The sequence below is a fragment of the Dermacentor albipictus genome, chromosome 4, assembly GCF_038994185.2.
Source record: "Dermacentor albipictus isolate Rhodes 1998 colony chromosome 4, USDA_Dalb.pri_finalv2, whole genome shotgun sequence".
Lineage (NCBI taxonomy): Eukaryota > Metazoa > Arthropoda > Arachnida > Ixodida > Ixodidae > Dermacentor > Dermacentor albipictus.
Genome location: NC_091824.1, coordinates 139,700,618 through 139,725,604, shown reverse-complemented (window position 1 = coordinate 139,725,604; position 24,987 = coordinate 139,700,618). Strand labels below are relative to the sequence as shown.

General features: G+C 47.7%; 2 protein-coding genes across 7 annotated transcripts in view; one reads left to right on the top strand and one right to left on the bottom strand.

Moving 5' to 3' along the window:
• The window catches only part of LOC139059353 (methanethiol oxidase-like), a 423,146-nt gene extending 411,619 nt beyond the window's left edge, over positions 1 to 11,527 (top strand). For all 3 annotated transcript variants that reach the window (XM_070537648.1, XM_070537646.1, XM_070537647.1), the window contains 2 exons: positions 10,470 to 10,615; positions 11,164 to 11,527. In XM_070537648.1, the coding sequence (XP_070393749.1) occupies positions 10,470 to 10,615; positions 11,164 to 11,326 (309 nt within the window). In that variant the 3' untranslated portion in view covers positions 11,327 to 11,527. The remainder of the gene's footprint in view (positions 1 to 10,469; positions 10,616 to 11,163) is intronic.
• LOC139059352 (uncharacterized) overlaps positions 1 to 16,198 on the bottom strand; it is an 82,746-nt gene extending 66,548 nt beyond the window's left edge. For 2 of the 4 annotated variants that reach the window (XR_011514107.1, XM_070537643.1), the window contains exons 1-2: positions 4,328 to 4,413; positions 163 to 344 (exon numbers count right to left, since the gene is read on the bottom strand). The gene's annotated coding sequence lies outside the window, so the exon portion shown is untranslated. Of the gene's footprint in view, positions 1 to 162; positions 345 to 953; positions 1,020 to 4,327; positions 4,414 to 16,104 lie in introns of those variants that run through there. The other 2 variants (XM_070537644.1, XM_070537645.1) reach the window with 2 other exon arrangements.
• Positions 16,199 to 24,987: the final 8,789 nt, after the last annotated feature.

Sequence of the window (24,987 nt, the reverse complement as noted above, 5' to 3'; positions counted from 1 at the left end):
ACGCTGGTCTCCAGCGGCTTCGCGACGCTGCCATGGCAACGTCGAAGCCGCCACCGTGCGTCTGCTCCTGTTCCGCCCTTTTCGAGAGAGCGGCAAAGCACCGGAGCTCTCAGGTGAAAACAGTTTTACGGAAGATTAAATCGAGAGCGTGCAACTAATTACCGAATGGTACAGGCCCCATCCACTTTGATCGAAAACAGGCGCATTCCCGGAAGCGTTGCCAGAGAGGCCGCAGGCACATCTGCCTCGCCGTCGAAACTAAGTTCGGCGGGCTGACTTGCTTTGCTGCTTCGGCTTCCCTGGATCTGGTTCTTCTCCGTGCTTCCGCAGGCTTCTTCTTTGCCCTGTTGCCATGAAGCAAGAAAACGGAAATATCCTAGTTGTAGATTAATAAACTAGACCATTAGTTATCGTTCGTTTGGATCCCGAAAAAATGCGAACTGATCCGATGCACTTGCTTCATGCATCGGCCCCGAAGGGACTGTCGCCACAGCGGCGACCGCCCCCGCGTTTCGCTGAGAAGGACGACAAATAAACGACATTGTCCTATTATAGTTATTTGCTTTTTACTCCTTTTCTTTTGTTCCTTCGTGGATTATTTTAAAGTCATGCTACGTGATTCATTTCCTTGCATCTGCAACTTCGAATTTATCCTTTCTCGCAGTTTGCAAGGGAAATTTAATCTATCTGGCCATCCAAATCTGGGCCGTCCAGAGAGCCCACGATGTGGCGACGAGGCTCGGCCTGCCCATCCCAAGGTGGAAGCTATGCGATGGAGCCATGGGAGCTATTCGAGATATGCGATAATCGCATATCTCAGGACTGTCAATAAGATTCTTCATTCCATCCATCCATTAGCTTGATCCACCTGATTACTGACCAATTGCCCTTTTGTGTAAGAGCTATGAGTAGGGAGGAAAAGAGAACAAACAAATCACGCTCTGTGTACCTACCAAAACGCCCATACAGACACGGTGTGTGGCGTCAAACTCTGCTTTCGAAGCCAGCTTTGGTTGAGTCTATGTGAAGGATAAAATTACAACTTTCCGTGAGACGTATACCTAAGAAAACATAGTTTTTATAAAAAGAAGCAAATTATTGTGAGCGTGACTGTAAAACAACCTCTATCGCGCATTGGTCTTCCTCTTCCAGTACTTGATGTGAACTCCATCTATTGCTGTAAACTCCGTTGGTTAATGTGCATAAGCTGCTTCATTTCTACAGGGAGGCATACATGGTAACACTGTTTTCCTCATTATGAACCTCATTATTGACATTTGATTTCCAGTTTTTTTGTACTCCAGTGACTTCATCGAAAATTGGCATGAGCGTACTTAAATATTTTTACTATTTCAATCAATATTAGCTAAATCTAGCTATGCAAACCATTAAGCTAGCGGGAAAGAAGGAATACCGTTATGTTTTCGTAGCGGACGTTGGCCAATCCTTCCTCGTGGGTACGGTATCGTGGGTACGTGCCATGCATTAAAGGCAACAACATTCAACGACTGTTGGTGGGTCGCTGCCTGAATCGCATCAGGCGATTGAAACTCACAAGTTGCGCCATCTGGGGAAGAGCGTTCGCTTCTCTCTCCTGAGTAGGGATGCAACAGAACGCCGATCAGATTTGTCAGGGCCAACTGCAATGATGTGCAGCGGTTGCTTCGTTTGTTCTGTCAAAGGATCTACATGAGCGCCCACGCACATTTGAGCAAAACCCTTATGTTATGTTCATATACTAGAGATATACAACGAGGTGCACTGAAAAGGCTCAAGAGGCATCTAGTGTCCGCCGTTCATGTATCTCCATCATATATCGAACCGTCATACATCTTTTTGTTTTGCTTTAATCTATACCTTGAGAGTGGCCTGGAGGGCATCCGGAAAGTAACCCGGAGGCAGTGATTGCACGTGAACGGAGAACGCACAGCTGCAGCCAGGAACCGGGCAAAAACTTCGTATCAGCAGACATACCGTGAGCGCGCAACTCTCACAAATGAAGCTCAGACGACGCGAGTGCGTGTGGCATGAATGCGCGTGCGCGTTTCTCTATTTGTCGTTGTGCGTTTTTCTGTCCTCCCGTCACCATCGGAGCTCCTACAGGCAGGCATGCTGCGTGAATGCTTAGAGGTTCAGAACTTTGAGCACGCAGTGTACTGACACGAGAACCCGGCGAAACGGCGAAGAGACCAGACGTGCTAGTGCAAGTAACCCAACTGCCCCTGCCACCGCAGACAAGGACGAAGCGCGAGAGGAGAAAAACACAACAGTGAGCAGACCAAGCGAAAGCCCTGGGACTGTTTCAATGAGATCGGGAATGGAAAGGCGAGACAGACTAGAAAGAAGAAGCAGAAGAAGAAAAAAGAGCACCGCGGAGTGGATAGAGGCCACGTCTCCAGAGGGGTGCTGAGTGAGTTGGCCGAGGAAGCAATTTCTTGTGCACCGTCTCCCCAGCCGACGGTAGAAGCAGGCAGAGAGTGCCGTCATGCTTGCCAGCGTGAGCTCCCTCCGCAGTGCTGGCAGGCACTGCTGGCCTCCAGAGAGACGGGCTCGTGTCGGGTGTCGACGAGGTTGCAGCTTATGCTCGGAGAGGAGCCGACTGCTGCTTACCCAGATTACAGCTAACGCAGAACGAGAGAAACGTGCTCTCGCTACGGGTGGGTTGCCACATTGCATCGCTTCTTTCGGCAGGGCGAGTGTAGGCGGGGACAGCGAAGACGGAATTAGGCCCTAAGCGTGAGAACCTGGAAAATGAATCACTGCTCGCGCCGACGCGATGGTGAAACACCGCCCATCCGTAGGGGCGAAATTAGGCTTTCGCGTAAACCTCGTGTGGGTGCGTACATGGTGGCTGTGCTTGCTTGCCGTATTGCAGCCCGGTTAGAGCGCCGACCCCCCAGTGCCTCGCAACGTCGGATGCCTCGCGTGCGACGGAAGACTGTGCGCTTCCTCCCCGCTTTCCTCCCCTTCGCGCGGGTGAGATTGAGCCACGATCGTCGATTCCCCTCGCGCACTGTGTTATGGCCCTTGAATTTTATATGGAACATCATGGTGACGCCGACGGCAGAAGTGCAGCTGGAGTGTCCATATAATTGCTATTGCAATAAAAGGCGGAAGAAAGGTGGAACGAGGTAATTGTATGAGTATTTTACCAAGTGTTTGCCGCGGGATCGAGGCTATACCGGAATCGCGTGACAGTGCTAATTGACTGCGCTGTTATTTTCAGAAGCAACGAAAGGTTTACGTCATGCGTGCCGGTGAGTTAACGCCTTGTTTATACTGGGACGTTGCTCCTAGAAAATTAATTAAATCTGGCGGTTTCGAGTGCCCAGACCACGATTTGATTATGAGGCACGCCGTAGCGGGGGACTCCGGATTATTTTTGACCACCTGGGGTTCCTTAGCGGTTGTTTAAATATAAGTCTACGATGCGTCTCTTTTTTTTTTTGCATTTCACCCCATCGGAATGCGACCGCCACGGCCGGGATGGAACCTATGACCTCGAGCTCAGTAGCGCTACGCCATAGACACTAAACTACCACGGCGGATGCTCTTCTGGCCACTGGTTCTCGGTGTGATTGGTTTGCACTTTAGTGGCAGTCGTGATGTTGCATTCAGGAAAGCCGTGGCTGGTGGTCCCTTTTCGGTTTCACTTCCAGTTTTGATTGCCGGGCACATGGACGCGTGTTATGTGAAATGCCTCCATGCGTACTGCAGTAAAATTTTTCTCTGGGCCGAGCTACTGGCACCTTACGGTATGGCACATACTGCCTTAATAAGGAACTAATTTTGGAGCGCAGTGCTTAGGCCTATGCACCCACGGCTATGGCCATGGGTGCATAGGCTGCACGCATCTGTCTCAGGCAAGCGCTGACACAGACGCGCGTCTGATATCACTCAAAGTGTCATGCCAATGTCATGACTCCCCCCCCCCCCCCTTCTCTCTCTCTCTCTATCAGTCGGTGGCAGCATATTTACTTTCATACTCAAACTACCACAATGCCTCCTGGCTACCGCTTGCTCTCTATAGCGGCGAAGCATGGAGAACCAACAGTGTATCGCAAAAAAAAAAACAAAAAAAGAGAAAACTTAGAAAAGAAAACTTACGGAAAATAGCGTACGCGTCATATGAAGGCTGGACTAATCTAGAAATGCCGGAAAGAGAATCCCTTCTCTGCATAGGCTATCTTCAGGCGACAGGACGCTCCACTTTTTTAACAGCGATAAAAGAACGCAGCTGGCCCTTGTGTGAATAATGAAACCAATGGATCGCTATCGCTATGTTAAAAAAAAGCAGAAAAAGAAACGTGCTGTTGTCTTTACGTACCTTTCACATTTGCACGATTCGCTTTGGGACCGATAATTAGTTGCGTTCAACGCATGTTTACTGTCTGACGTCCATAACAGTAAAACATGAAGCAGGTGAAGAAGGGTGAATGCGTAACAGCTGTAATATATTTACGGCCTGTGCACAATTGCGTTCAAAAGGCCGAACATCTGGCCCTACTGCAGCATGACTTGGCGCATACGGAAACGGCTCCGAACTGAAGCTGTGGCGACGTTCGCTAAATAGCATCGGTGGCGCCGCGTAGTTCCGCATTACGTACGTAGTTTTATTTATTGAACATTGAAGAGGCTCTAAGTGCAACACAGTGATTGTGGCCTGTTGCATGCAGGGAGTTTAGCCTGCACATTCGAATTCGTTATATGGGCCGCATTGAGAAAGTAAATTCGTATTAATAAGAAATAACAAACCAGCTTCTTAACCGATCGCGCCCTAAAGAGCAGCCGTGACAGTAATTCCAACAACAGCGAAATGCAGGTAATTTCTACCGTTTACAGGTACTTGTCATGAGAGGGCACACGTTTTTGCAAACCGACTTCTTAGGACTGAACAAAGACCATGTGGTCATACTTCGCAGGGCTGTGCTTACAGGGGGCAGAACTCGTGCGAGCAATGCTTAATTGACCATTTTTGAGGCTTTCACCCTCGGTAAATCCTGGCCACCAAAAAATTTATTACATGCAAGGCCGAAAAATAGATGCAGGAGAAGTGATTCTAAAACTAAATAAAACGTTGTTGACAAGCGCGTTTCAATTAAAAAATGAGGCCTTCTCGGAATAAGACATTCCTTGGGTTGTAAAAGAAATATGTGAGAACACTTGTGCATATGAAAAAATATAAAAATAGAACACGGTATTTATTAATATTTGATCCCAACCTAGCTTCAATTTTCGTGGTCCACAGCGTGTTCTTTTTTTCAGTACTTACGTTGTTGAAGAGATGCGAGCCTTCCCGCGCGTGACACGTGACACGTGACACGCGAGTACGTGACACTCCAACTTCTCATGCATTGCCGCAATAGCGAACGCAGTGCATATGTCGAAATTCGGAGATAAGACGTAATTTCAGTGTGCACTTCACATTTCACTATGCACGAAAAAGTGTCCTGAAACTTAAAAGGCCATGAAATCAATTGAATACTTTGTCAACCGAGTCTATCTAAGAGGCAAAGGGTACAAAAGGTACAGGCATTCTGACAGCGCGTAGCGCGTAAATTCATAAAGAAACGCTGGCTGAGCTATAGAAAAGGCAGCGACACGAGCCAGCTTCATGTCGCGAGTTCCCGTGCGCTCCGCCTACGTCGTTTATGCGCCAGACTCCGAGCAAGTCGTGCGAGGGTCCCGCCGTGCGTGATTAGCGCATTATAACAGGCGCAACTGCTTCGGCAGCTGCTTACTGTGCACGTGAAATGAAACAGTGATGGCTAGGAGCAGAGGAGAGAGGCGGGGTGGGGGTTTAGGGCGGGGGGGGGGGGGGGGGGAGCGTCGATTAGAGTTACGCCATACACTAAGCTACATGCGCTTAACTCAACCCCCCCCCCCCCCCTCCGAGGTCTCCTCGCCCCATTGAACGCGTCTCACTCCACTGCATCCGCAGATGTAAATTCCGGCCATTTGTTTTCCCCCGCTTGTGGCCTGCCCGCATTCAAACTCTTGCGGCAGACGCATCAATCTTATTGTGCGCGAAATAAATAAATGAGTAACAAAGCCACACGAGCTCGGAGGAAGGAAACACGATGGACAGATATAGTTCTCGTGCGGTCGACCCTTCCTCCCGCAAACTTTTCCCCACCGAAAGCAGCGAGTTCCGCTAGGCAGTGGTCCTCTAACGACCGCGAGTCCTTCCCGCGCGCGCGCTTTCCTAGATACGCAAGCTTAATCGGCCCGCTACTGTTTGAAACCAACGCATTGCTGCTCGTCGACGCGGCTACCACTGTTGCGAAAAAGCTTTCCTTGGCAGAAACCGCCGCTGCCGCGCACGTTTTGCACGTGAATATCGAGCAATAAATGCGGAAAAAAAAGAAACCGCCATCTTTCCGAAGAGAACGCTACGCGAAACGACGGAGAGGAAGCGTTGCAGCTAAGAGCCCGCCCTGTTTTGCCGTCGTCATTTGACAGTCGTTTGTGTTATCCGCCAACGCATGCCGGTGGTTGTGCGAGGCATGCGAGGATGTATGCGTCCGACTTGCGCAACAAACCGTGGTGGCTCGCAAGCGCGAGAGTTCTAGGGTGGTTGCTTGGGCTAGTTGGTAACTCATGAACAAAAATAACGTACAGCGCGAAAGACAAGGACAGCGATAGACGACATTCAGCGCTGTGTATGTCGTCTATCGCTGTCCTTGTCTTTCGCGCTGTAAGTTATTTTTGATCGCGAGAGTTCTCTTTCGCAAGAACGTTTCGACTTTAGTCACGCTTTTTCGCCCAACTCGCAGAACCCATCTCGGGATGACTGTCGACGTTAATGCGATTAGCATTGAGGCAATGCAGCGACAAACTGTGTTGCTAAAAGCAACTTTAATTTCGAATCGGTAGTAGGGGAAGTATAGGCTACGGTAATCGCATTAGTACGCGCATATGAGTCACATGCACCAAAACAGACAACGCGTATACACCTTCGGGTGCTATAAAGAAAACTTTACAACTGCGGCCTCCGAACCGGAGCCAGTTATGTCCCGTTGGCGCTGTATAATTAGGGCTCAGCGTATATCTGACTTCGAATGAACTGTACGGCGCGATTATACAGGCGTCCATACCAGGTGTAAACCTTATTCGTTGTGAGCCAGAAGAGCCGGCGTGCTAAATTTTGTCAATCGAACGTGCACGTGTGCAGTGCGCTCACAGAAAGTGAATATAGGTTAGAAAGGCTGATACAATTAAGCCATCCGTTCTTGCAGGTGGGTATTCGCGGCGCATTGCGCTAAAGCGTTGGGTTGTTATGCTTAAGGAACACGTGCCCGTGTGATGCTGGTTTGATTTCGCCCTCACCGAAACACTAAGGACCTTTTTTTTAACGAGGGGGTCGGGCAAAACGGTTAGGCATTGGTTAAACAGACACGAACACGCCGACCGGAAAGTGGGCGAAGTGTTTCAAGAATGTTAATTGCATTAAAATATGAACAACCGCGCATGCGGCAGGACCGTGGTGCTCAGCCAACCAGAAGCCGCCCTATACATCATCGTATTCTCACGCTGTCAGCGCAAGCTACAGCTTGGCGGAAAAAAAAAATGCGACTGGCCACATCACCAAAAATGTTCATTATGTCACGCTCGCACCGATGTAAAACATAGATAGTTAGATCTCTCAAAGAGAGAGAGAGAGAGAGAGAGAGAGAGAGAGAGATACAGAGAGAGAGAGAGAGAAAAAAAAATGCTGGGGGCTAAATGGTAGACACGGAGGTTAACTATAGGACTTATCCCGGTTGCCTACCCAGCACTGCGAAATGGAAAAGCGTAGGAAATGGACTAAGAGAACGACAAAGTCGGGACTCGTTGTGCACTGAATCACCGACGTATGCAAATTACCAGCACTGTGTCACAGGCAGTCGTTTGAGGAATTGCATCAGCGTTCTCGAGGCGTTCCGCAGCTGCGCTGCTCGTTTCTGTGACCATACTCTCAAGATTGCTCCAATTTAATCGCAAGGGTGTATATACTCGCTTTTTCCCTTATATCCTCCATAAACTTGTATATTTATGAAAATAAATTCATTCAAAATTCAATTCAGATAACAGAGCGGCTGCATGCGTGCCCTAATATGGACGACTTAGCCTTCGCGCAGGGATGCAACATTTTTCCTAAAAGAGATTTTCTGTTTCCACCTGAAGTTTTTTAGTGGCGGCAATATGCTCAGCAAGTGCTGACGCTTGGCATTGCAGTTGCTAAACGTCACTAGTGACTCGATATAGTTGTAGGGCTCAGTTGTTACCAAGCGGATTTGGTGGAGTGGAGGCGTCCTACTTATGCTTCGTCTGGTCTACTTCAGTGCTCCTTCCCTTACTGATTTCTCTTGGCAACATCAGGCGATTCCTGACTTGTTCACGCCACATATAACATTGTGGCAGGTTTTGCCAACCCACGTTGAAAGGAGATGCTCGGTGGAGCAGTTGTCGGCATGCCTCTGCAAGGTTATATAGCTGCGCCTACAGTTAACGTCACTCTTCTCTTCTTCCTGCCTAGCCCCAGTACATCCATGGTATGATTTTTCTTAATGCGCATTTTATACGTAAAAATTCTTATTAGAACGCGGCAAATTTAGTGCTAAGCCCCCAGTAGCGTTTTTGATGCGCTGGACAGAGGTTTAATGGCAAGTAGTTGAGCAAACGAATGACTAAATGAATTACAATGGTAAATTTATTACTCATTTAATTTTGCATATTTTTTTTGCATGAATGCGCTTCCGTGGTCAGAAATGAAGATAAGCATGTTGGTCTTATTTTTCTTGATGTGGGGTTGTGTCTGGGCATCGTCAGGGTTAAAAGTTGTTGTGTGTGTGCAAATTTCGCTGATTCAACGAACTTCCTTTTTGGTCTATCTCGTTCGCTGTAATTGACACTAAGCACAAACACTTGCACACAATTCTGGCAGTTCTTCCTTTTTTCTTTCTTTAACGCAACCCTCGGCCACAAGAGACCTCGTTCGCCCTGCATGCATGGTTATCGGAATGCGTCGGGCCATATAGAGGCCGGCATCATAGCGGTCGTGCCATCTCAAAACGATTACTCCCGAAGCGCACATTTTGCGACCATAGGGACTAAGGCGTCCGAGTTCACCCGAAGCTATACAGAGCTCCGAGTTGTGGCGCCGAGCGGCGCGTCCTCGTAGTCATCGTCTTGCTCGACGAAGCGCACGTCACCGATGGCTCCCCGAGGTGCCACTGCCCACTCCGCGCTTATGCGCGAGTTTGGCCGGCGCCATTTTCTTCTCGCCCGGCACTCTCAGTCCTGCAGTGAGGGCAGTGCTTCCATTAGTGTCGTCGCCTCCGGTGACTCCCAATTAATCGAGCGGCCAGCCCTCGGCGCGTGCGCGAAGCAGCATTTCGACGGCGCGTCGCGGTGGAACAGAGCGGTCGACACAGGCGCCTGCACCAGCGATGACGGCAGGCACAAACGACGGGGCAACAAATGAAGCTGCGTTGTCTGCGCGAAGCAAAAATAAGAGTGAGAACTGTCACCCTTCAATGGCGCCTAGGTATGTTTTTTTGAAACTACGCATACGCCATGGTAATGGCTGATGGCTCTCGTGTTAATGGCTGCATATATATATATATATATATATATATATATATATATATATATATATATATATATATATATATATATATATATATATATATATATATATATATATATATAACGCTAGCTTGAGATACAGCTGATAAGACAGCGTACAATTCTCTTTCCATGCCTTCAGTGATTAAATTGTGCTCGACGTTGTATCGGCCGACCCCAAAACCTCCGTTACTCTTGATTCCTTCAATACCCGGCGTCGTCCTTCTCGAACAACATCGCCATTTGTTTTGAAAAAGATGTTACCACGCCGTTGCCCACATAATGAGCCTCTCTCGCCATCTCGAGCACCATCACTACAACTATCGCTATGCGTTCAACGTTTAGTCGCTTCGACAGCAACAATAAGTAGACCTTTACTCTCCCTGTAATAGAGTTTTGACGCGAGAGCGTTAAGGGCCCCGCGTCGTACAAAATCCGGCGTCGGCGTCCGAACCACGCGTACCCAACCACTCTCTTATCACCAAAGTTGCTCATACATTGTCTTTCATTCTTTAAAAAGTTATTCCTCGGTATTGTGAGAATGACAGCCAACAAACAAATATTATGAAACAAAACACCGACAGCGCGCGCCTTTTATGTTAAATTTTCTGAGACTGAAATATCGAAAGTGCGAAACAATAACGATTGGCTCACGCTAGAGGCCGCATTTCTACCAGAATGCTCGCCTTCGTCCGTAGATTTTGCCGATAGCGTTTCTCTGTAAGCATTACGGTTACATACGCTGCAGTTGCCCGGAAGCATGAGATGCAGTCAGGGATCTCCGAATGCTATCGCATTCCACTCTTAAAGGCGAAGCTTAAGCGTCCTCCAATTCTTTTTTGCCTCTCATATTGGCGCAGGGCCAGCCCGCCCGGTGCACGATACAGGGCAAGCCTGTGCGGGGAGCCGCTCAGATGCTGCAACTGAGCTTGGACGGCAAGCGTTTGTACGCCAGCACGACCCTTTACGGGCCGTGGGACAAACAGTTCTACCCCGAGATGTGGGAGTAAGTAAACGGCGGTGCTCTAAGCGCCACCGTTTAGAGCTGAAACATTAATCTTCCTTGCTTTTGTATCTGGTGCCTGTTCTTTCTCTTTACAATATGTGGATTCAGAGCGCATATATATTTAATGTAATTTTAGCTTAAGTTGTCTTTGACTCGCAATTCAGTATAGAAGTGGGTGGAGGGGGGGGTGAGGGGCAAGGACAAAAGTTACTGGTTCCTATTGCACTCCGCCTCGGTTTGCGGCGATGCTGAGGCCTCTCGACATCGGAGCCACAGAATACCCAAGGTTAACATTCAGTTGCTCTCAAAGCAATCGGAGGAGACAGATAACGAGAATTCTGTCTGATCTCGTTCGCGCTCCCAGTTGGAAGGACGAGAGCGGCGCTTGAAAGTGCGGCCAGTCGAACGTATGATAAGTTTGACAACCACTTCACGATGCTTGAGTGTCACGCGAGAAATTATGTTTAGATTCACCACTACCCCGAGTTTGTGCCACCGGGAAATGAATTTGAGTTTGTCTGACTTAAGCATTCGCCTTCTTCGCGCAGGGAAGGCGGCATGGTAATACGCATGCATGCGGACACAGTCAAGGGAGGCCTGACCATCGACCAAAGCTTCCTGGTAGACTTCGCCGACGAGCCCGACGGACCGTCGCTGGGCCACGAGATACGGTTGCCTGGGGGCGATTCAACGTCCGACATATGGACGTGACAGGCTATGCGTACACAGTATCCGGCCCTTGTGAAGACATTATAGATAGGGTTTCGCCATTTCCCCCTTACAACAGAAATGCAGATATAAAGAACACGCCGAATGTAGGCGCTTTCAGAAACTTGGTTTCCGCTGAAAAAATATCACCATATGACTGCGCGTTTAGGGCAGCAAAAAATAAAGAAGTATTTTCACTCTGGAGTTCTATCATATGAAATGATCTGAGCGTGTGAGTAGTCCAGAATTGGCGCGATATTGGCACGCCTTTATTTGAGATCGAGCGGAATGTGGAATAGCACTCATTATACTTACAGATACACTGATTTTGCCGCAAGTTTTGCTACGCCACCTGCCGAATCACAAACTCGAATCTTTCCTTAGATTCCTTCTTCACAACACAGAGAGGTCGACGATTATAACTTTGACCCGTACGGCAGGTGCGCCAAACATATACCGCCAAACGCATCTGCAGATCCGCAGTCGCGGACCACAACATGGCTGTCTTCTGCCCTGCATTGCACGTTACGTTTGACCTTGAGCACAGCGGTGAAGTGGATAGAACCGAAGGCATAATCACTGCTACCCTGCAGATTTGGAAGGAAATGGTTCCGCTGCTGAATGCACCTTGTGACACTCTTCTTAACAGCAGTGTGCCGGAAACGTTCGGTTGCACGAATGTTCTCCTCAAAAAGAAACGGTATAGCGGAAATACCCTCATGAGCATCACTTCTTTGACATTTCGCCGGCAGGAGTAGGTGACGAGGTAGAATAAAGAGTAAAGGACAAGCGAGAGGAGTTCAAATTTGTCACTAGTCGCACGCACTAGTCAAGAAGTACCGTGTCAATAGGTGGACATCTAAGTCAGTTGCCTTCAGATACCCAAGAAGCCCTCGTGTGATTTGCGGCGTCAGTCTTCAGGACTTCAGCATTTGGGTTATGGTCCAGTCAGCTCAAAGTAAGCCGGAGATTCTGGCGCTGTTCGCACAGTCTAAAATAGTTGCAGAGATTGTGCTCTGGTTTCACTTCACCTCCGCACTGAGCGCACATATATGTGCGCTATATGTACGCCATGGCACATATATGTACGCATGGCGTACCCCTCCTATAGGAGGGGTACGCCATGTTTGTAAGGAGATCTTGGGGCCTCGCAGAGACGCCGATTACTCATTCGCTACGACGTGCATTAAAAAGAGGGAAACCCCGAGAAGAACAAAGCTAGAGCGATACAAAAAGTACGCAATAAAATTTTTTATTCGATAGCTGCATGTATTAGTGCAAGTTACTCCGTCGCACTGTCCACGCAGCGAAGCGATGTTGTGTCACATACTGAGCGATTTGACGATGATTGTAACCTTTATGACAGATCGAGGTTGTGTACTTAGTACATTTGGTTGTTTACCCGCCGTGGTTGCTCAGTGGCTATGGTGTTAGGCTGCTGATCACGAGGTCGCGGGATCGAATCCCGGCCACGGCGGCCGCATTTCGATGGGGGCGAAATGCGAAAACACCCGTGTACTTAGATTTAGGTGCACGTTAAAGAACCCCAGGTGGTCGGAATTTCCGGAGTCCCCCACTACGGCGTGCCTCATAATCAGAAAGTGGTTTTGGCACGTAAAACCCCATAATATATATATATATTTGGTTGTGTATGCATGGGAGTGCGTTCACGCTTCCACCACATCTGGGAGCATGTCCTCAAGAATGCAGGCGAGAACTTCCCGGCACGGAAAGAAGCAGAGTTCCCCTACCGGCACCTACCCGCATTTATTCCCCAATATAAATTTACAGCTTTTACACGGTCTAACTCGACGTGAAGAAACCTTACTGTGTCGCCTGCGAGTAGGCGTTTCTTCTGTTAACACCTATTAATTCCGAATTAGAATTAGAATTCCGAACAATTGTATCACATGTGGCATATAATAAACTAAATCATCTCCTCATAAATAAGGTTAGAGGCTTGCCCTGCGGACAGCTATAGAAAAATGCGATGACAGGAGAAGGTCTTGGGACTGTCCGCGCCGTAAAAAGCCACAAAAGGTCTGTGGCCTTTCTTGAGATACGCCAGTCTATATAACAGCTTGCGACAAACATGACGACCAACACTTCAGTGCGTGTGTATGCGTGCACATCGTGAACTTCTTTCCTTATCTTTCGGTGCCTTTTCCCCGAACTTCCGAATGCAGGGCAGCCAAGCGGGCTCAGCCTGGTTAACGTCCCTGCCTATATCACTTTTCACTCCTGTCTCTTTTCCTGGCCTGCTTTCCTTTTGCTTTATCTTAAGCGTTGACTAATTTACTGGGCAGAATGTAGAAAAAGAACAGCTGTCAAACACGATGATCCTCAAGTAGGTCGTAATGTGGCCGTTGCTGCTTAGTCTTAGCATCAGGAAACAATCGGACGCGAGCGTTGGTCAAGGCAGTGTGGCACAAAATCCGAATTTAAGCAGCTATTGTAACACAAACCGCGTAAGTGCGCCCGACTGTCGTCGTTAGTGATGCTGAGTTGGTGGTCGGAGGCAAATTTCAACCGAGTCGCTCATTGCAGTAAGAGTTTCGTGCAAATCTTTGCCGAGCCTAAGGTTACAAAAATGTCGACAATAGCGTTGCTGTCTCCACTGCGGCTCCAGTACCATGGCAGTACGCTAACGGTAATACGAAAACGTTAGGCTAGGACAGCTTGTCCGGTGCGGCACTTGTTAGTGCCATAACGATTTGTCTGTCACCAACGTCTGAGCCAAAGTCGTATTTACAAAAATGGCTACGTTTTTTCGCTGCAATTTGCGAACTGAGGTACAAAGAGGCGAAGCTCTAAGAGGCACAGCATGCCGGAGCAGTATGCTAGGCAGGTCGCATCTTGTTAATCTGGGCACCCTAAGCTGAGTGCTGTGAAATTACGCGCTACCATTTCCCACTTTTCCTGAAAGGTTTAGCTCGTTGCAAACGTCGCTATGCACTTCGGTGCTTGTTTAGAACTTTAGAGTGCGATAGCTTGGGTAAGGGATTGTGGTGTTCCGGCAAGAAACAGCAGTTCTTTGCTTTGTTTTGTCTTGTTTTACTCACTGCGCTGCTTTTCATTTTGTGACATTCGTGTTCTTAGCTTTATCATCGATAAATAACTACGTGTGGAAGAACGATTGAGCATGGAACGCTTACAGCGGGCACTGCCGAGCGAAGTTTCTAAATATCAATTTTACTAGATGAATAAGTTTGTCCTGAAGAAATAACATCAATTATTAAAGAAAGTAAACAGATTACTTTTTTTTTATTGGAACGCGATGTTCTCGAAAATTGCTCGCCCGAGCTCTGATCTCTTAACTATTACAATCGCACTAAGCAGCAAGCTCGACAGCTTGTCTTTATTGCTTGATTTGTAAGCTTAGTCTGCAGTGAACGAGGTCATCCTTAGGTGAGCATAGCAGGGCTTTGCCGCGTGACCACTGATATATTCTAGTTTCCTTCGTCGAAAGCAATGCCTGCTCGCACATGTCCATAAAAAATAGGGTTAGGCATTTGCTGACAGGGAGAACTCTGCACTGAACGTAAATATTCCAAAGGCCGGTTCCATATTCCGGTTCCACTGAACGTAAATATTCCAAACATTCCGGTTAGATGTCTGCAGGTTCATCGGGGCCAATCGGACAAACGATGTGAATAACTAATAAAACGGGCCCGGCCCAGTGCTTGAACTGCTGCTATAACACGCGTGGTCGATATGTGACCTCGCTTGCCTCGAAATGTAATCTATTATTTCGCATAAGGAGTAATGAACGTTCGATTGACTGCGCCCATGTGGCTGTAGCTGAAAGGCAGCTGTCTGACGCGTTCTATCGGTTACGACAACCCCCATGCTGATTCGGTCGCTCCCTGTGACAGGAGTTCACGGTTGGTACACAACTCAACGAACGTTTGGCTGTTTTCATCGTAAAAGAAGGCTTATTTATTTATTCACTTATTTATTTATTTATTTATTTATTCTGATGCCTCATAGAAAATGTGATTCTAGAAGTTGGCAATGCAGAGTAGAAAGCATTGGTGAAAAAGCATATTTACATAAAACCAACCGAGCAAGCTAGAATGGCAGATTCAGAAAACGGAAAAAACTAAAATGAAGACACGCAGACATGGACAAAAGAGAAGCCCTACAGCGAATGTAAATGCATGTTTAAGCAAGGAACACATTAAATTGTGCGCCAACATCTCCTTATATCATATCAATAAAAAACACACACACACACACATTTTTTGGATACCTGCGTACGTTGGTTCACAAGGAATGAAGGCTTTGCAATGCACTGCGTTGACTACAGATTCTAAAATATAAATAGAATAGAGTTGTATTCTGGGGTGTTACGTGCCAAAAAAGAAAACCAATCTATTTATGAGGCACGTCGTAATGAGAGACTCCGGTTTAGTATTGCATTTCGTGTTTGAGACGCGGTAGTGGTGATTTCGGTCATTCTAACTGTCCCCTCCGAATGCATCAAGTTGCCGTAGTAGAGAGAAACTTACGAAAATTTAAGGTATTAGACATTGCCGGGTGAGCCTCTTTTTTTTTTTTCGCGTCTGCTCCGCTCAGTCTGCGTACGGGGGCGTGACAGCGCATGCGCAATACGTTGAGCCATGAACTTGCGAGCGAGCCTTGCAGTTTCACTCGCAAGCTCAGCCAGCGGCGCGCTGCGCGGCGCGAGAAGAAAAGAAAAAAGAAGAAAAAAAAAGCATATTTTCTGCTCCTTGGTTGTTGGGAGTGTGAAAGCAGGAAAGAAGAGAAAGTTTGTTTACTTCCTCCATGGTTGGGAGTTTGGTCGGAAGTAGGTCAACAAACTCCAGAGAACACGTCGCAATGGCGCAGTGGCTGCTGGGTTCTGCTGCCAAGCACGAGGTCCCGAGTTCGATTCCCGCCCAAAGCGATTTTGATGAAAGCGAAATGAAAAAAAAAAAGACGCTCGTGTACTTCGATTTACGTGCAGCTCAAAGAACCTGGCCAGGTAGTCCCAATTAATCCGGAGTCCTCTACTACACATACGGTGTCTCTCATAGCCCCATTGTCGATTTGGGACTTTAAAACCCACGAATCAGTCAACTCTCGATGACGCAACCTAAGCTCTTTGGCATCACTTGCCTAGTTGGGATAATTAACGAAGTGTATAGGAGAGTCTCCAATAAATCCATATTTTTTTTTTTTTGGTTGGAGATTCTCCTAAACTCTAAGCTATATTATAGAGGCCTAGCAGTCATGATGAAATCAAGCTGCAAGCCGCGCAAGTACTTCAAGATAAAATGAAATTTGGCTGTTCTTCTCGAGGTAGTGGCAACGCGTCGCTTCGAGTACCCTACATGTGGAAGCGTGTCCCGGAAAATGTCGCAGCCGCCATGTATAGAGAGAGAGAGAGAAAATAATGTAGAGAAAGGCAGGGAGGTTAACCAGAGGTAGTTCCGGTTGGCTACCCTGCGCAGGGGGAAGGGTTAAGAGGGATAAAAAGAGAAACAGAGTAGAAGGGGGAGATAGAAAGAAAGGGAGACAAGCACGAACAAAGCGCGTACACTACAGAGCGGTAGGGGGCGGCATTCTTAGAGTCTGTCGTGAAGCCCCGTGGACCGCAAGAACCTTACTAGCGCGAGTAGGGCCTTCAACGCGGATGTTCTTTCGGAGCATTGGCCTAAAGCTTTTAGTTCTGAAATTGGACGATTGTCCAACTGGTCCAGCACTCTGCACATCACTTGTCTCTCAGCACTGTATCGCGGGCAGACACAGATAATGTGTGCGAGCGTCTCGTCGATGTTACATGTGTCGCACGTGGGGCTGTTGGCCATTCCTATGAGGAAAGCATAGGCGTTTGTAAAGGCAACGCCTAGCCACAGACGGTAGAGCATAGTCTGGTCACGTCGGGGTAATCCAGGCGGGAGGTGCATCCGTATGTCCGGAGACAACGAACGCAACCGACACATTGTGAAAACATTCGAGTCCCACAGGGGCAAAGTACACTCACGGGACATCAATCGCAGCTGAGCCGCAGCGTCTGTTCGCGAAAGCGGAATGAAGACTCGTTGACCACTTTCATGTGCAGAACGGGCGGCTTCGTCGGCGTGGTCATTCCCGCTGATGTTACAATGTCCTGGAAGCCACTGAAAGATTATGTTGTGTCCCTTGTCATAGCTTTGGTGATATATGTGCCGAATTTCTGAGGCCAGTTGTTCATTGGGTCCGTGGCGCATTGGGCTTCGTATGCACTGAAGGGCTGCCTTGGAGTCACTAAAGACTGTCCATTGTTGCGGTGGCTTCTGCTTAATGAAATCAAGTGCAGCACGGAGCGCCGCGAGTTCTGCACCCGTCGATGTGGTCACACATGAAGTTCTTAATTTGATTTCCTCAGATTGTGCTGGGAATATGACTGCAGCAGCAGAGCTGTTGAGTTTTACTGAACCGTCCGTGTATACATGTTGCCGGAATCTGTGCACGTTGTGAATGTGCTCCAAAGTTCCTTGTTTCAAAGCTTGCAATGGCGCTCCAGCTTTCTTTCTGATTCCTGGAATTGTCAGTTCAACTTGCGGCCGGTGCAGACACCACAATGGATCTGACAATCGTGCAGCGGGCGTAAATCCTGATGGCAAGTACGATTGATGTCTTTGAATAGTTTTAGCAAAGGTTGAAAGTGGCCTCTTTGCTGGCAAGCAAGCAAGATGGTGTGAGGGAATCCGAGTCAGGTGTCGGATGTGCGCTCTCAGGACATCTGTATCAATGTATACTGTCAAAGGAGCGTCTCTGGCTATGGCCACTGTCGCAATCGATGACGTAGTTTTGGGAAGACCGAGACAAGTCCTGAGTGCTTGGGCTTGCACGCTCTGTAGTTTGCGAATATTCGTGGTGCAAGTATTTCCTATTACAGGTAAGCTGTACCGCAGGAAGCCCAAAAACAGTGCTTTATATAGTTGCAACATTGATGGTACTGTTGCGCCCCAGGACTTGCCGCCGAGAAACGCAAGAAGGTCCACAATGGCGGCCAAACGCTTTGCCATGTACGAGATGTGAGGGCTCCAAGACAAGTCTCTATCAATGATGACGCCAAGAAAGCGGTGCGTTCGTCTATATTGTATAATTTGGTCATTAATCCGCAAAGCATACGGGGCCATCGATTTGCGAGTAAAAGCAACCAGTGCACATTTCTCAGCGGAAAGCTCCAGGCCTTGTCTTCTTAGGTATCTTGACACAACTGTTGAGGCTTTCTGAAGTCGTGCGCGAACTTGTACACGTGTCACGCCTGAAGCCCATATGCAAATGTCGTCTGCATATACGGAGAGTTGTACGGTTCGCGGTAACGAATCAGCGAGACCAACGAGCACCAGGTTGAAAAGGGTAGGGCTGAGTACTCCGCCTTGCGGTACACCACGACTGGTATAGCTAGATGGCGTTGGTCCATCTTCAGTCAAAATAAAGAAAGATCTTCCATTCAAATAGTTGCATATCCAGCAAAAGGTGCGTCCACCAATCCCTACAGCTTCTAAGGCGTCCAGAATTGCATGATGATCTACATTGTCGTACGCACCTTTAACATCAAGGAATAAGGCCGCAGTGATGCGTTTCAGGTGTTTCTGGTGTTGTACGTATGTTACCAGGTCGATAACGCTATCTATTGACGAGCGGCCACGTCGAAAACCAGCCATTACCTATGGATAGACGTTGTAAAATTCCAGGTACCATTCTAACCGTGTAAGGATCATTCTCTCCATTACCTTGCCGACACAGCTGGCCAGTGCTATTGGACGGTAAGATGACAATTCCAACGGGGATTTGCCAGCCTTGAGGAGAGGAACAAGCCGACTGGATTTCCACGTTGTAGGGACCAGGCCGTCACGCCATGATGAGTTGTATAGGCCAAGAAGGGCATCTCTGGCCTCCTGACCAAGGTTTGCAAGTGCAGAGTATGTGATGCCGTCGTGTCCTGGTGACGAAGATCGCCGGCACCCAGCAAGTGCGGCCTCAAGTTCTTCGATGGAGAAAGCAGCGTCCATACGAGGATCTCGGGAGCAAGGGGGCACTATGGGAATAGGTGCGCAAGGTGAGTGCGTGAACGCCGGACCCGCGATCCTTGCGCAGTAATCTTCGGCTACCTCGACTTCTCGGCGTCCTTGATGTAGGGCTAAAGACTTAAATGGACGACGCTGTTGAGGAGCACTGCGAAGTCCACGGATTGTTCTCCAGACAACCGACAGAGGTTTACGCGGGTCGAGAGACTCACAAAACGATTTCCAGCGTTGATTTTGCAGTGCAGCAAGGCGACGCCGAATTTTCTTTTGAATGCGTCTGGCCTCTCTAAGGTCGTATAATGATTTAGTCCGCCTGTACCGTCGCTCCGCTCGCCGGCGGATTGCACGGAGGCTCTGTATTTCCGAATCAAAATCTGTGTATTTCTCTAATGGCCGATATGAGCGCATGGCATCCTGCATAGCCTTGGCGATCTCAAATTCTAGTGTGGATGAAATGCCTTCGTGGCATGCGTCTTCCATAAGTGATTTAAACACGGGCCAATCTATTGTTCGTATAAAATTTGATGGAACGGATTTGGTGAGGCCTTTTATCTTCAGGTAGGTAGGAATGTGGTCGCTGCCGTGCGTTTCTATATCTGCGAACCAATGGACGCAGCGAGTGAGGCACCGCGAAACAAACGCTAAGTCTAAACAACTACTGTATGTCTGTCCGCGCAGAAACGTGGGACTGCCATCATTTAGACAACAAAGTTCATGGTCGCAAGCAAAGGACACGAGGTTTCTTCCTTTGGAATTGATCTTGTTGCTTCCCCAAAGTGAATGATGCGCGTTGAAGTCCCCAACAACAATCCATGGACCAGGTGTCGTATCTATAATGTCACTCAGTCTCTGCATATCGAAACGACTTGATGGAGAAAGGTAAGCGCCCACTAAAGTAAACGCAAGTTTTTGTTTTTTCACGGTCAAACACACATACTGATTAGTGTCATGTGGCCGCACTGGATGAACAACATAAGTCAGTTCACACCGTATGTAGATGGTCACTTTGCTAATGTCAGTAGAAGTCGATGACACATGAGGTTCGTAGCCTGAGATCCGGACGGGTTTCTGTAGCTTCGGTTCACAGATGACAACGATGGGGAATCGATTGGTGAAAACGTACTGGCGAAAATCACTCCGAGATTTCAGGCCGCGGGCATTCCATTGCATAATAGATGCTTCCTTGACTTGTCTGAAGAACGGCTGACGCGGTAGAGCCATTGTGCTTGCTACTCGAGGCTCGCAAGAACCGGATCCAGGCCGTCCAGCACTTGTAGTGCACCTCGAGCAGATGGCGTCTGCATGTCGTTTATCAACACGCGAATGACTTTCATTAGAGATTTTATTAAGGCGATAACTTGTTTGTCTTGACTGCGCACGTGATCGGAGCCCTCATTGGTTCGTCGGTAGTCCACCGTCGACCTTTGCTGGGCTGGAGGACTTAATGTCGGAAGTGCAGGCCAGTCGTTTGCAGTAGAGGTATTCACTGCGTCATCAGACACCGTGTTGGTAGTGTGGGTGAGCGCCTTGGGAGCACCAGCCTCAGGAAGTATCGTCTGTCTTGCGACGGTATCAGTATTTCTAGACGAAGATCGTCTACGGCGACGGTGGACACTACGCCGTCGTACTTTGGCGGCGGCCTCTCTGTGAGTTGAGTTGTCTCTCACCATTTGTTTTAGGACTTTCCGCTCTGTCTTGTGTCTCGGGCAGTCTTTCGACGACGCTTCATGGGGACCAGAGCAATTGGCACATTTGAAGTGAGTCGCACGGCAAGCATCTGCGCTGTGCTGCTCAGAGCATCTTGCGCACACGGTCGCATTTTTGCATATGCCGCTGGCATGCCCGATCTTCAAACAATTGCGACATTGAAGTGGTCTTGGAACGAACGGTCGCACTTGATGACGAAAAAATCCAACTTTCACGTGGGACGGCAAGCTACCTCCCTTGAAAGTTATCCTCACACAGCGTGAATCTCCTAGGCGACGGATTTCAATAATAGGCACATCTGCTGTGGCGGGCTTGACCAAAATAGGCAGATCGTTGTCGTCGATTGACTCGTCGACATCATAAATCACACCTGATATAGTATTGCTGTCCTGTGGTATTATGGTGCGAACATTTATCTTGCCCAGCATTTTCACTGTATTCAAGATATCCAATGTTGCTCTGTTCTTTACGTCAACCGCGAGAATGTTCTTACGGGTGTTAATTCTCATATCCGTGATCTCATTTGGAACAAGAGCCTCTAGTGTTACAGATACGGCTTGCCTGTTTAGCCGATTCAGGTTGTCGGTGGGCGTCTCGGGTAGGAAGAGGATGGTATGAGCCGCGTCATGGGCCTTTGCTGCCGCCGTCGTCCTTGTTGAAGACGAGGAGGCAGTGACGATTCTCCTTTTTCCTTTTTGCCTCACAACGGTCAGGTAGTCGCCGTCATCCGACAGATCTTCTTCGGAAGCAGAGTAGTACAGCAAAGTGTCCTCGCTGCCTGTGTCGCTCATCAGGTGATTGCGCTTCCTCGGAGCGCTCGACGCTGTGCCGTCGGTCTCCTCCGGACGTCTAGCTGACTCCGCTTCCATCGCCGAAGGTCTCGGAAGCGGCGCCTCCCGAAAATACGCAAAAATACTCGCAAAATGAGAGCAGTAGAAAACGGGGTTCCACACAAGAGCCACTTCTTCGTCTTCCGTATATATATATTGTATATATATATATATATATATATATATATATATATATATATATATATATATATATATATATATATATATATATATATATATATATATATATATATATATATATATATATTGTATTGTATTGTATATTGTATATATATATATATTGTAATATATATATATTGTATTGTATTGTATATATATTGTATTGTATTGCCATGTATAGGTAAGTGATGCTCCGAAGCACACAAGGAATAAGAGAAAAAAATAAAAGATAATTTCTCGCAGAAAACCGCTAAACATTTCACACACACATTTCTTTTTTCTGTAGTCACAACTTTTCCCCTAGGTGGCGCGTTGAGCGACCGCAACTTTTTACCCCACACGCGCACACAAAATCCTCAAATAAATCCGATACTTCCGCTGCTGCGCCCGTGCGGCTGAGCAAGAGCGGAGCGGAAAAAAAAAGGAAATATTCTTCTAAACACATCTACACAATCGACCATTTATAAATAAATGGTTAGGGCACTAAAATATTTCGATATATGAAGTAATTCGATGTATCCTAACCCGGCTGTAACGAACTTTTATGAACATTTACGATGCATTCATTATACGCGACAAAACAAATCTGCCCAAGACAGCGCTAACACCCCATGACTATACTGATTCTTGCAGCAGTGCATGCAGAATATACGTTACATTATACGTAGCAGCACGTATAAGAAACGCAGCAGCACAGCACAGCGCGACCTTTGGCTCTCTCTCGTGCTATGCGTCGTATCGCACCTTCTCTGGTTACGAGCTAAAACGTTCGGAAAAAAGAAAAAGAAAACAGCCGTTTCGGTTAGTTAAATTGCACAGGTTGTTTTCGCTCGGAGTTCGACATATGCAGTGTAGAGTTCGTTTGAGGTAGGTCGTCCAACCAAACCTGAACCCGAACCGAAAAATTGTACCCGAACCAGACTTAATTCTAACCGAACCTGAAGCCGAACCCGAACCGATATATTTAGAACGCGTCTGAACCCGAACTGAACCTGAACCGAAAACAATGATAACGGTTACCGGCTCGACACGAGATGGTTCCAGCATATAGAATGAAAACGCGTGCTCAATACGCAAGCCATTGTTCGAAATGATTACTTTTCAATCGGCGCACCCCACGAGAATGTCGCTGCGACTCACGAGTTGCGTTATGCGCTATAGAATGGGGATAGACGACATGTATGTGCTGATAACCAACCATACGGCGACACTCATCAGAGACGCTTGCACTTCCGAACTCGGCCATGCCAGATGTGTTCTGTGGTCGAAAAGTTGTTTCAGGGGCATCGCAGAATCGCCGTTTCTGTCGAAGTTCTCACTTCAGCCGTCAGGTCCAGCTCGCTACTGTTGCTAGACAAAGCGTAAGACACACATGCCAGGGCACAGAGAGCAAAAATAATTAAATAAATAAAGTAAAGACGGTGATCTCAATAATGGAGAATAGGAGGGTCTATCTAGTTCGGTCAGCTCAGATGCTTGTAACAATAACACTTGCGGTCGCTAATGAATGTCGTCCTCTTCTCAGTGCACAGTGACATCAGCTATAGACGGCACAGGAAATTTGCTTTTGTTGCGTGCCACGGTTCGACTCACGTTTGACTCCCCCAAGCGGAATGCAAGGCTCTTCGATTTCAACAAATCAATTTCGGGGCACAATGTGCATCATGTGGACAATTCGCTTCTGCTCAGCACTCGGTCAGTCCTCCTTTCCCTTCTATTGTTTCTCCACCGCGCGCGTGCTGACTGATCGGGGCCGTTGCTTTCACTTCGATTTCAGGGCTGTGCACTGCAGTCGCGGTGCGTATCTACGCCGCCATTTGTATCGTGATGGGTACCCATTTTGCATCTGCGAAGCATCCTGTCCTTCGAACTGCTCAGTGTCCAGCGTTACCTTCTAGAACGGCGAGGGAAGCCAAATATTCATTAGTGCTTTCTTCTATCGTAGTCAACTTAGGCGTCGTGCTACTTAAGGCTTTCCTTTACGCGAAATTAAGCCGCACCCTAATTCGCCCAGCGAGGCAAACTTGGCGAGCGTGCCGCAAGCAAGATATTTGCAAAAAGGAGTCAAAGCAATTATTCCTATGGTGCTTCTTTCTTTACTTTTATTCTTTGCGACAAATTTGATCCTTCTGCGAGGTACTTTCAGCTGTGCACTGCATCCTAACTATATGCTCATTTGTATAGTTGATTTGTATTCATTTTGATGCAAAGAAAATAGGGTGATTTGTTGTCTGAGTCTAGTTTGCATCATTTTGCTACAAGGCTGTCACTTCTAATCTCTGAGCATGTGTTGTACTAGTATATTAGACTTAATAATGTCTTTTATTTTTCGCTGTGTTCACGACATTGTTTTTTTTTAAGTCTGCAATGTTATATCGCTAAATTGCAGTGCCCAGTTACAAAAAAAAAAAAAACCAGAAAACCAGGATAATTAAGTTGTGACCGTGAGAATCTGTTTTTAGAGCTCTGTGCACTTATAGGTTTTGGAAGACTAGTATATGCTACTTGACGCGTGCGAATGTTCGAATGTTCGAAATTTTGAATACGGATGGAGTAGTCTTCGCTCTACTATTCGTACCCGATTCGAGAATTCACTACTCGAAGTTGTCAAATACAGTAAAAGCTCGTTAATTCGAACCGCAAGGGAAAGCCGCTTCAGTTCGAATTAACGAAAGTTCGAACTAACGAAAGTGAAGGAGGGCAACAGTACACTGCGATTTGGAAGCAGGAGGGCGTGTCAGAAATTTGGCGTGTCAGAAAGTGATGGCGTGTGCCACGGGCACACGCCACCTTCAAGTCGAAGCTCTGGGTCCGACTGTGCCACACCACCGATGTCCACCGAAACGAACGTTAGCCGAGGCTTAACACCATCACAATGAATCACGACGGCCGATACCTCCTAAGCTGAAAACAGTGGTGCACA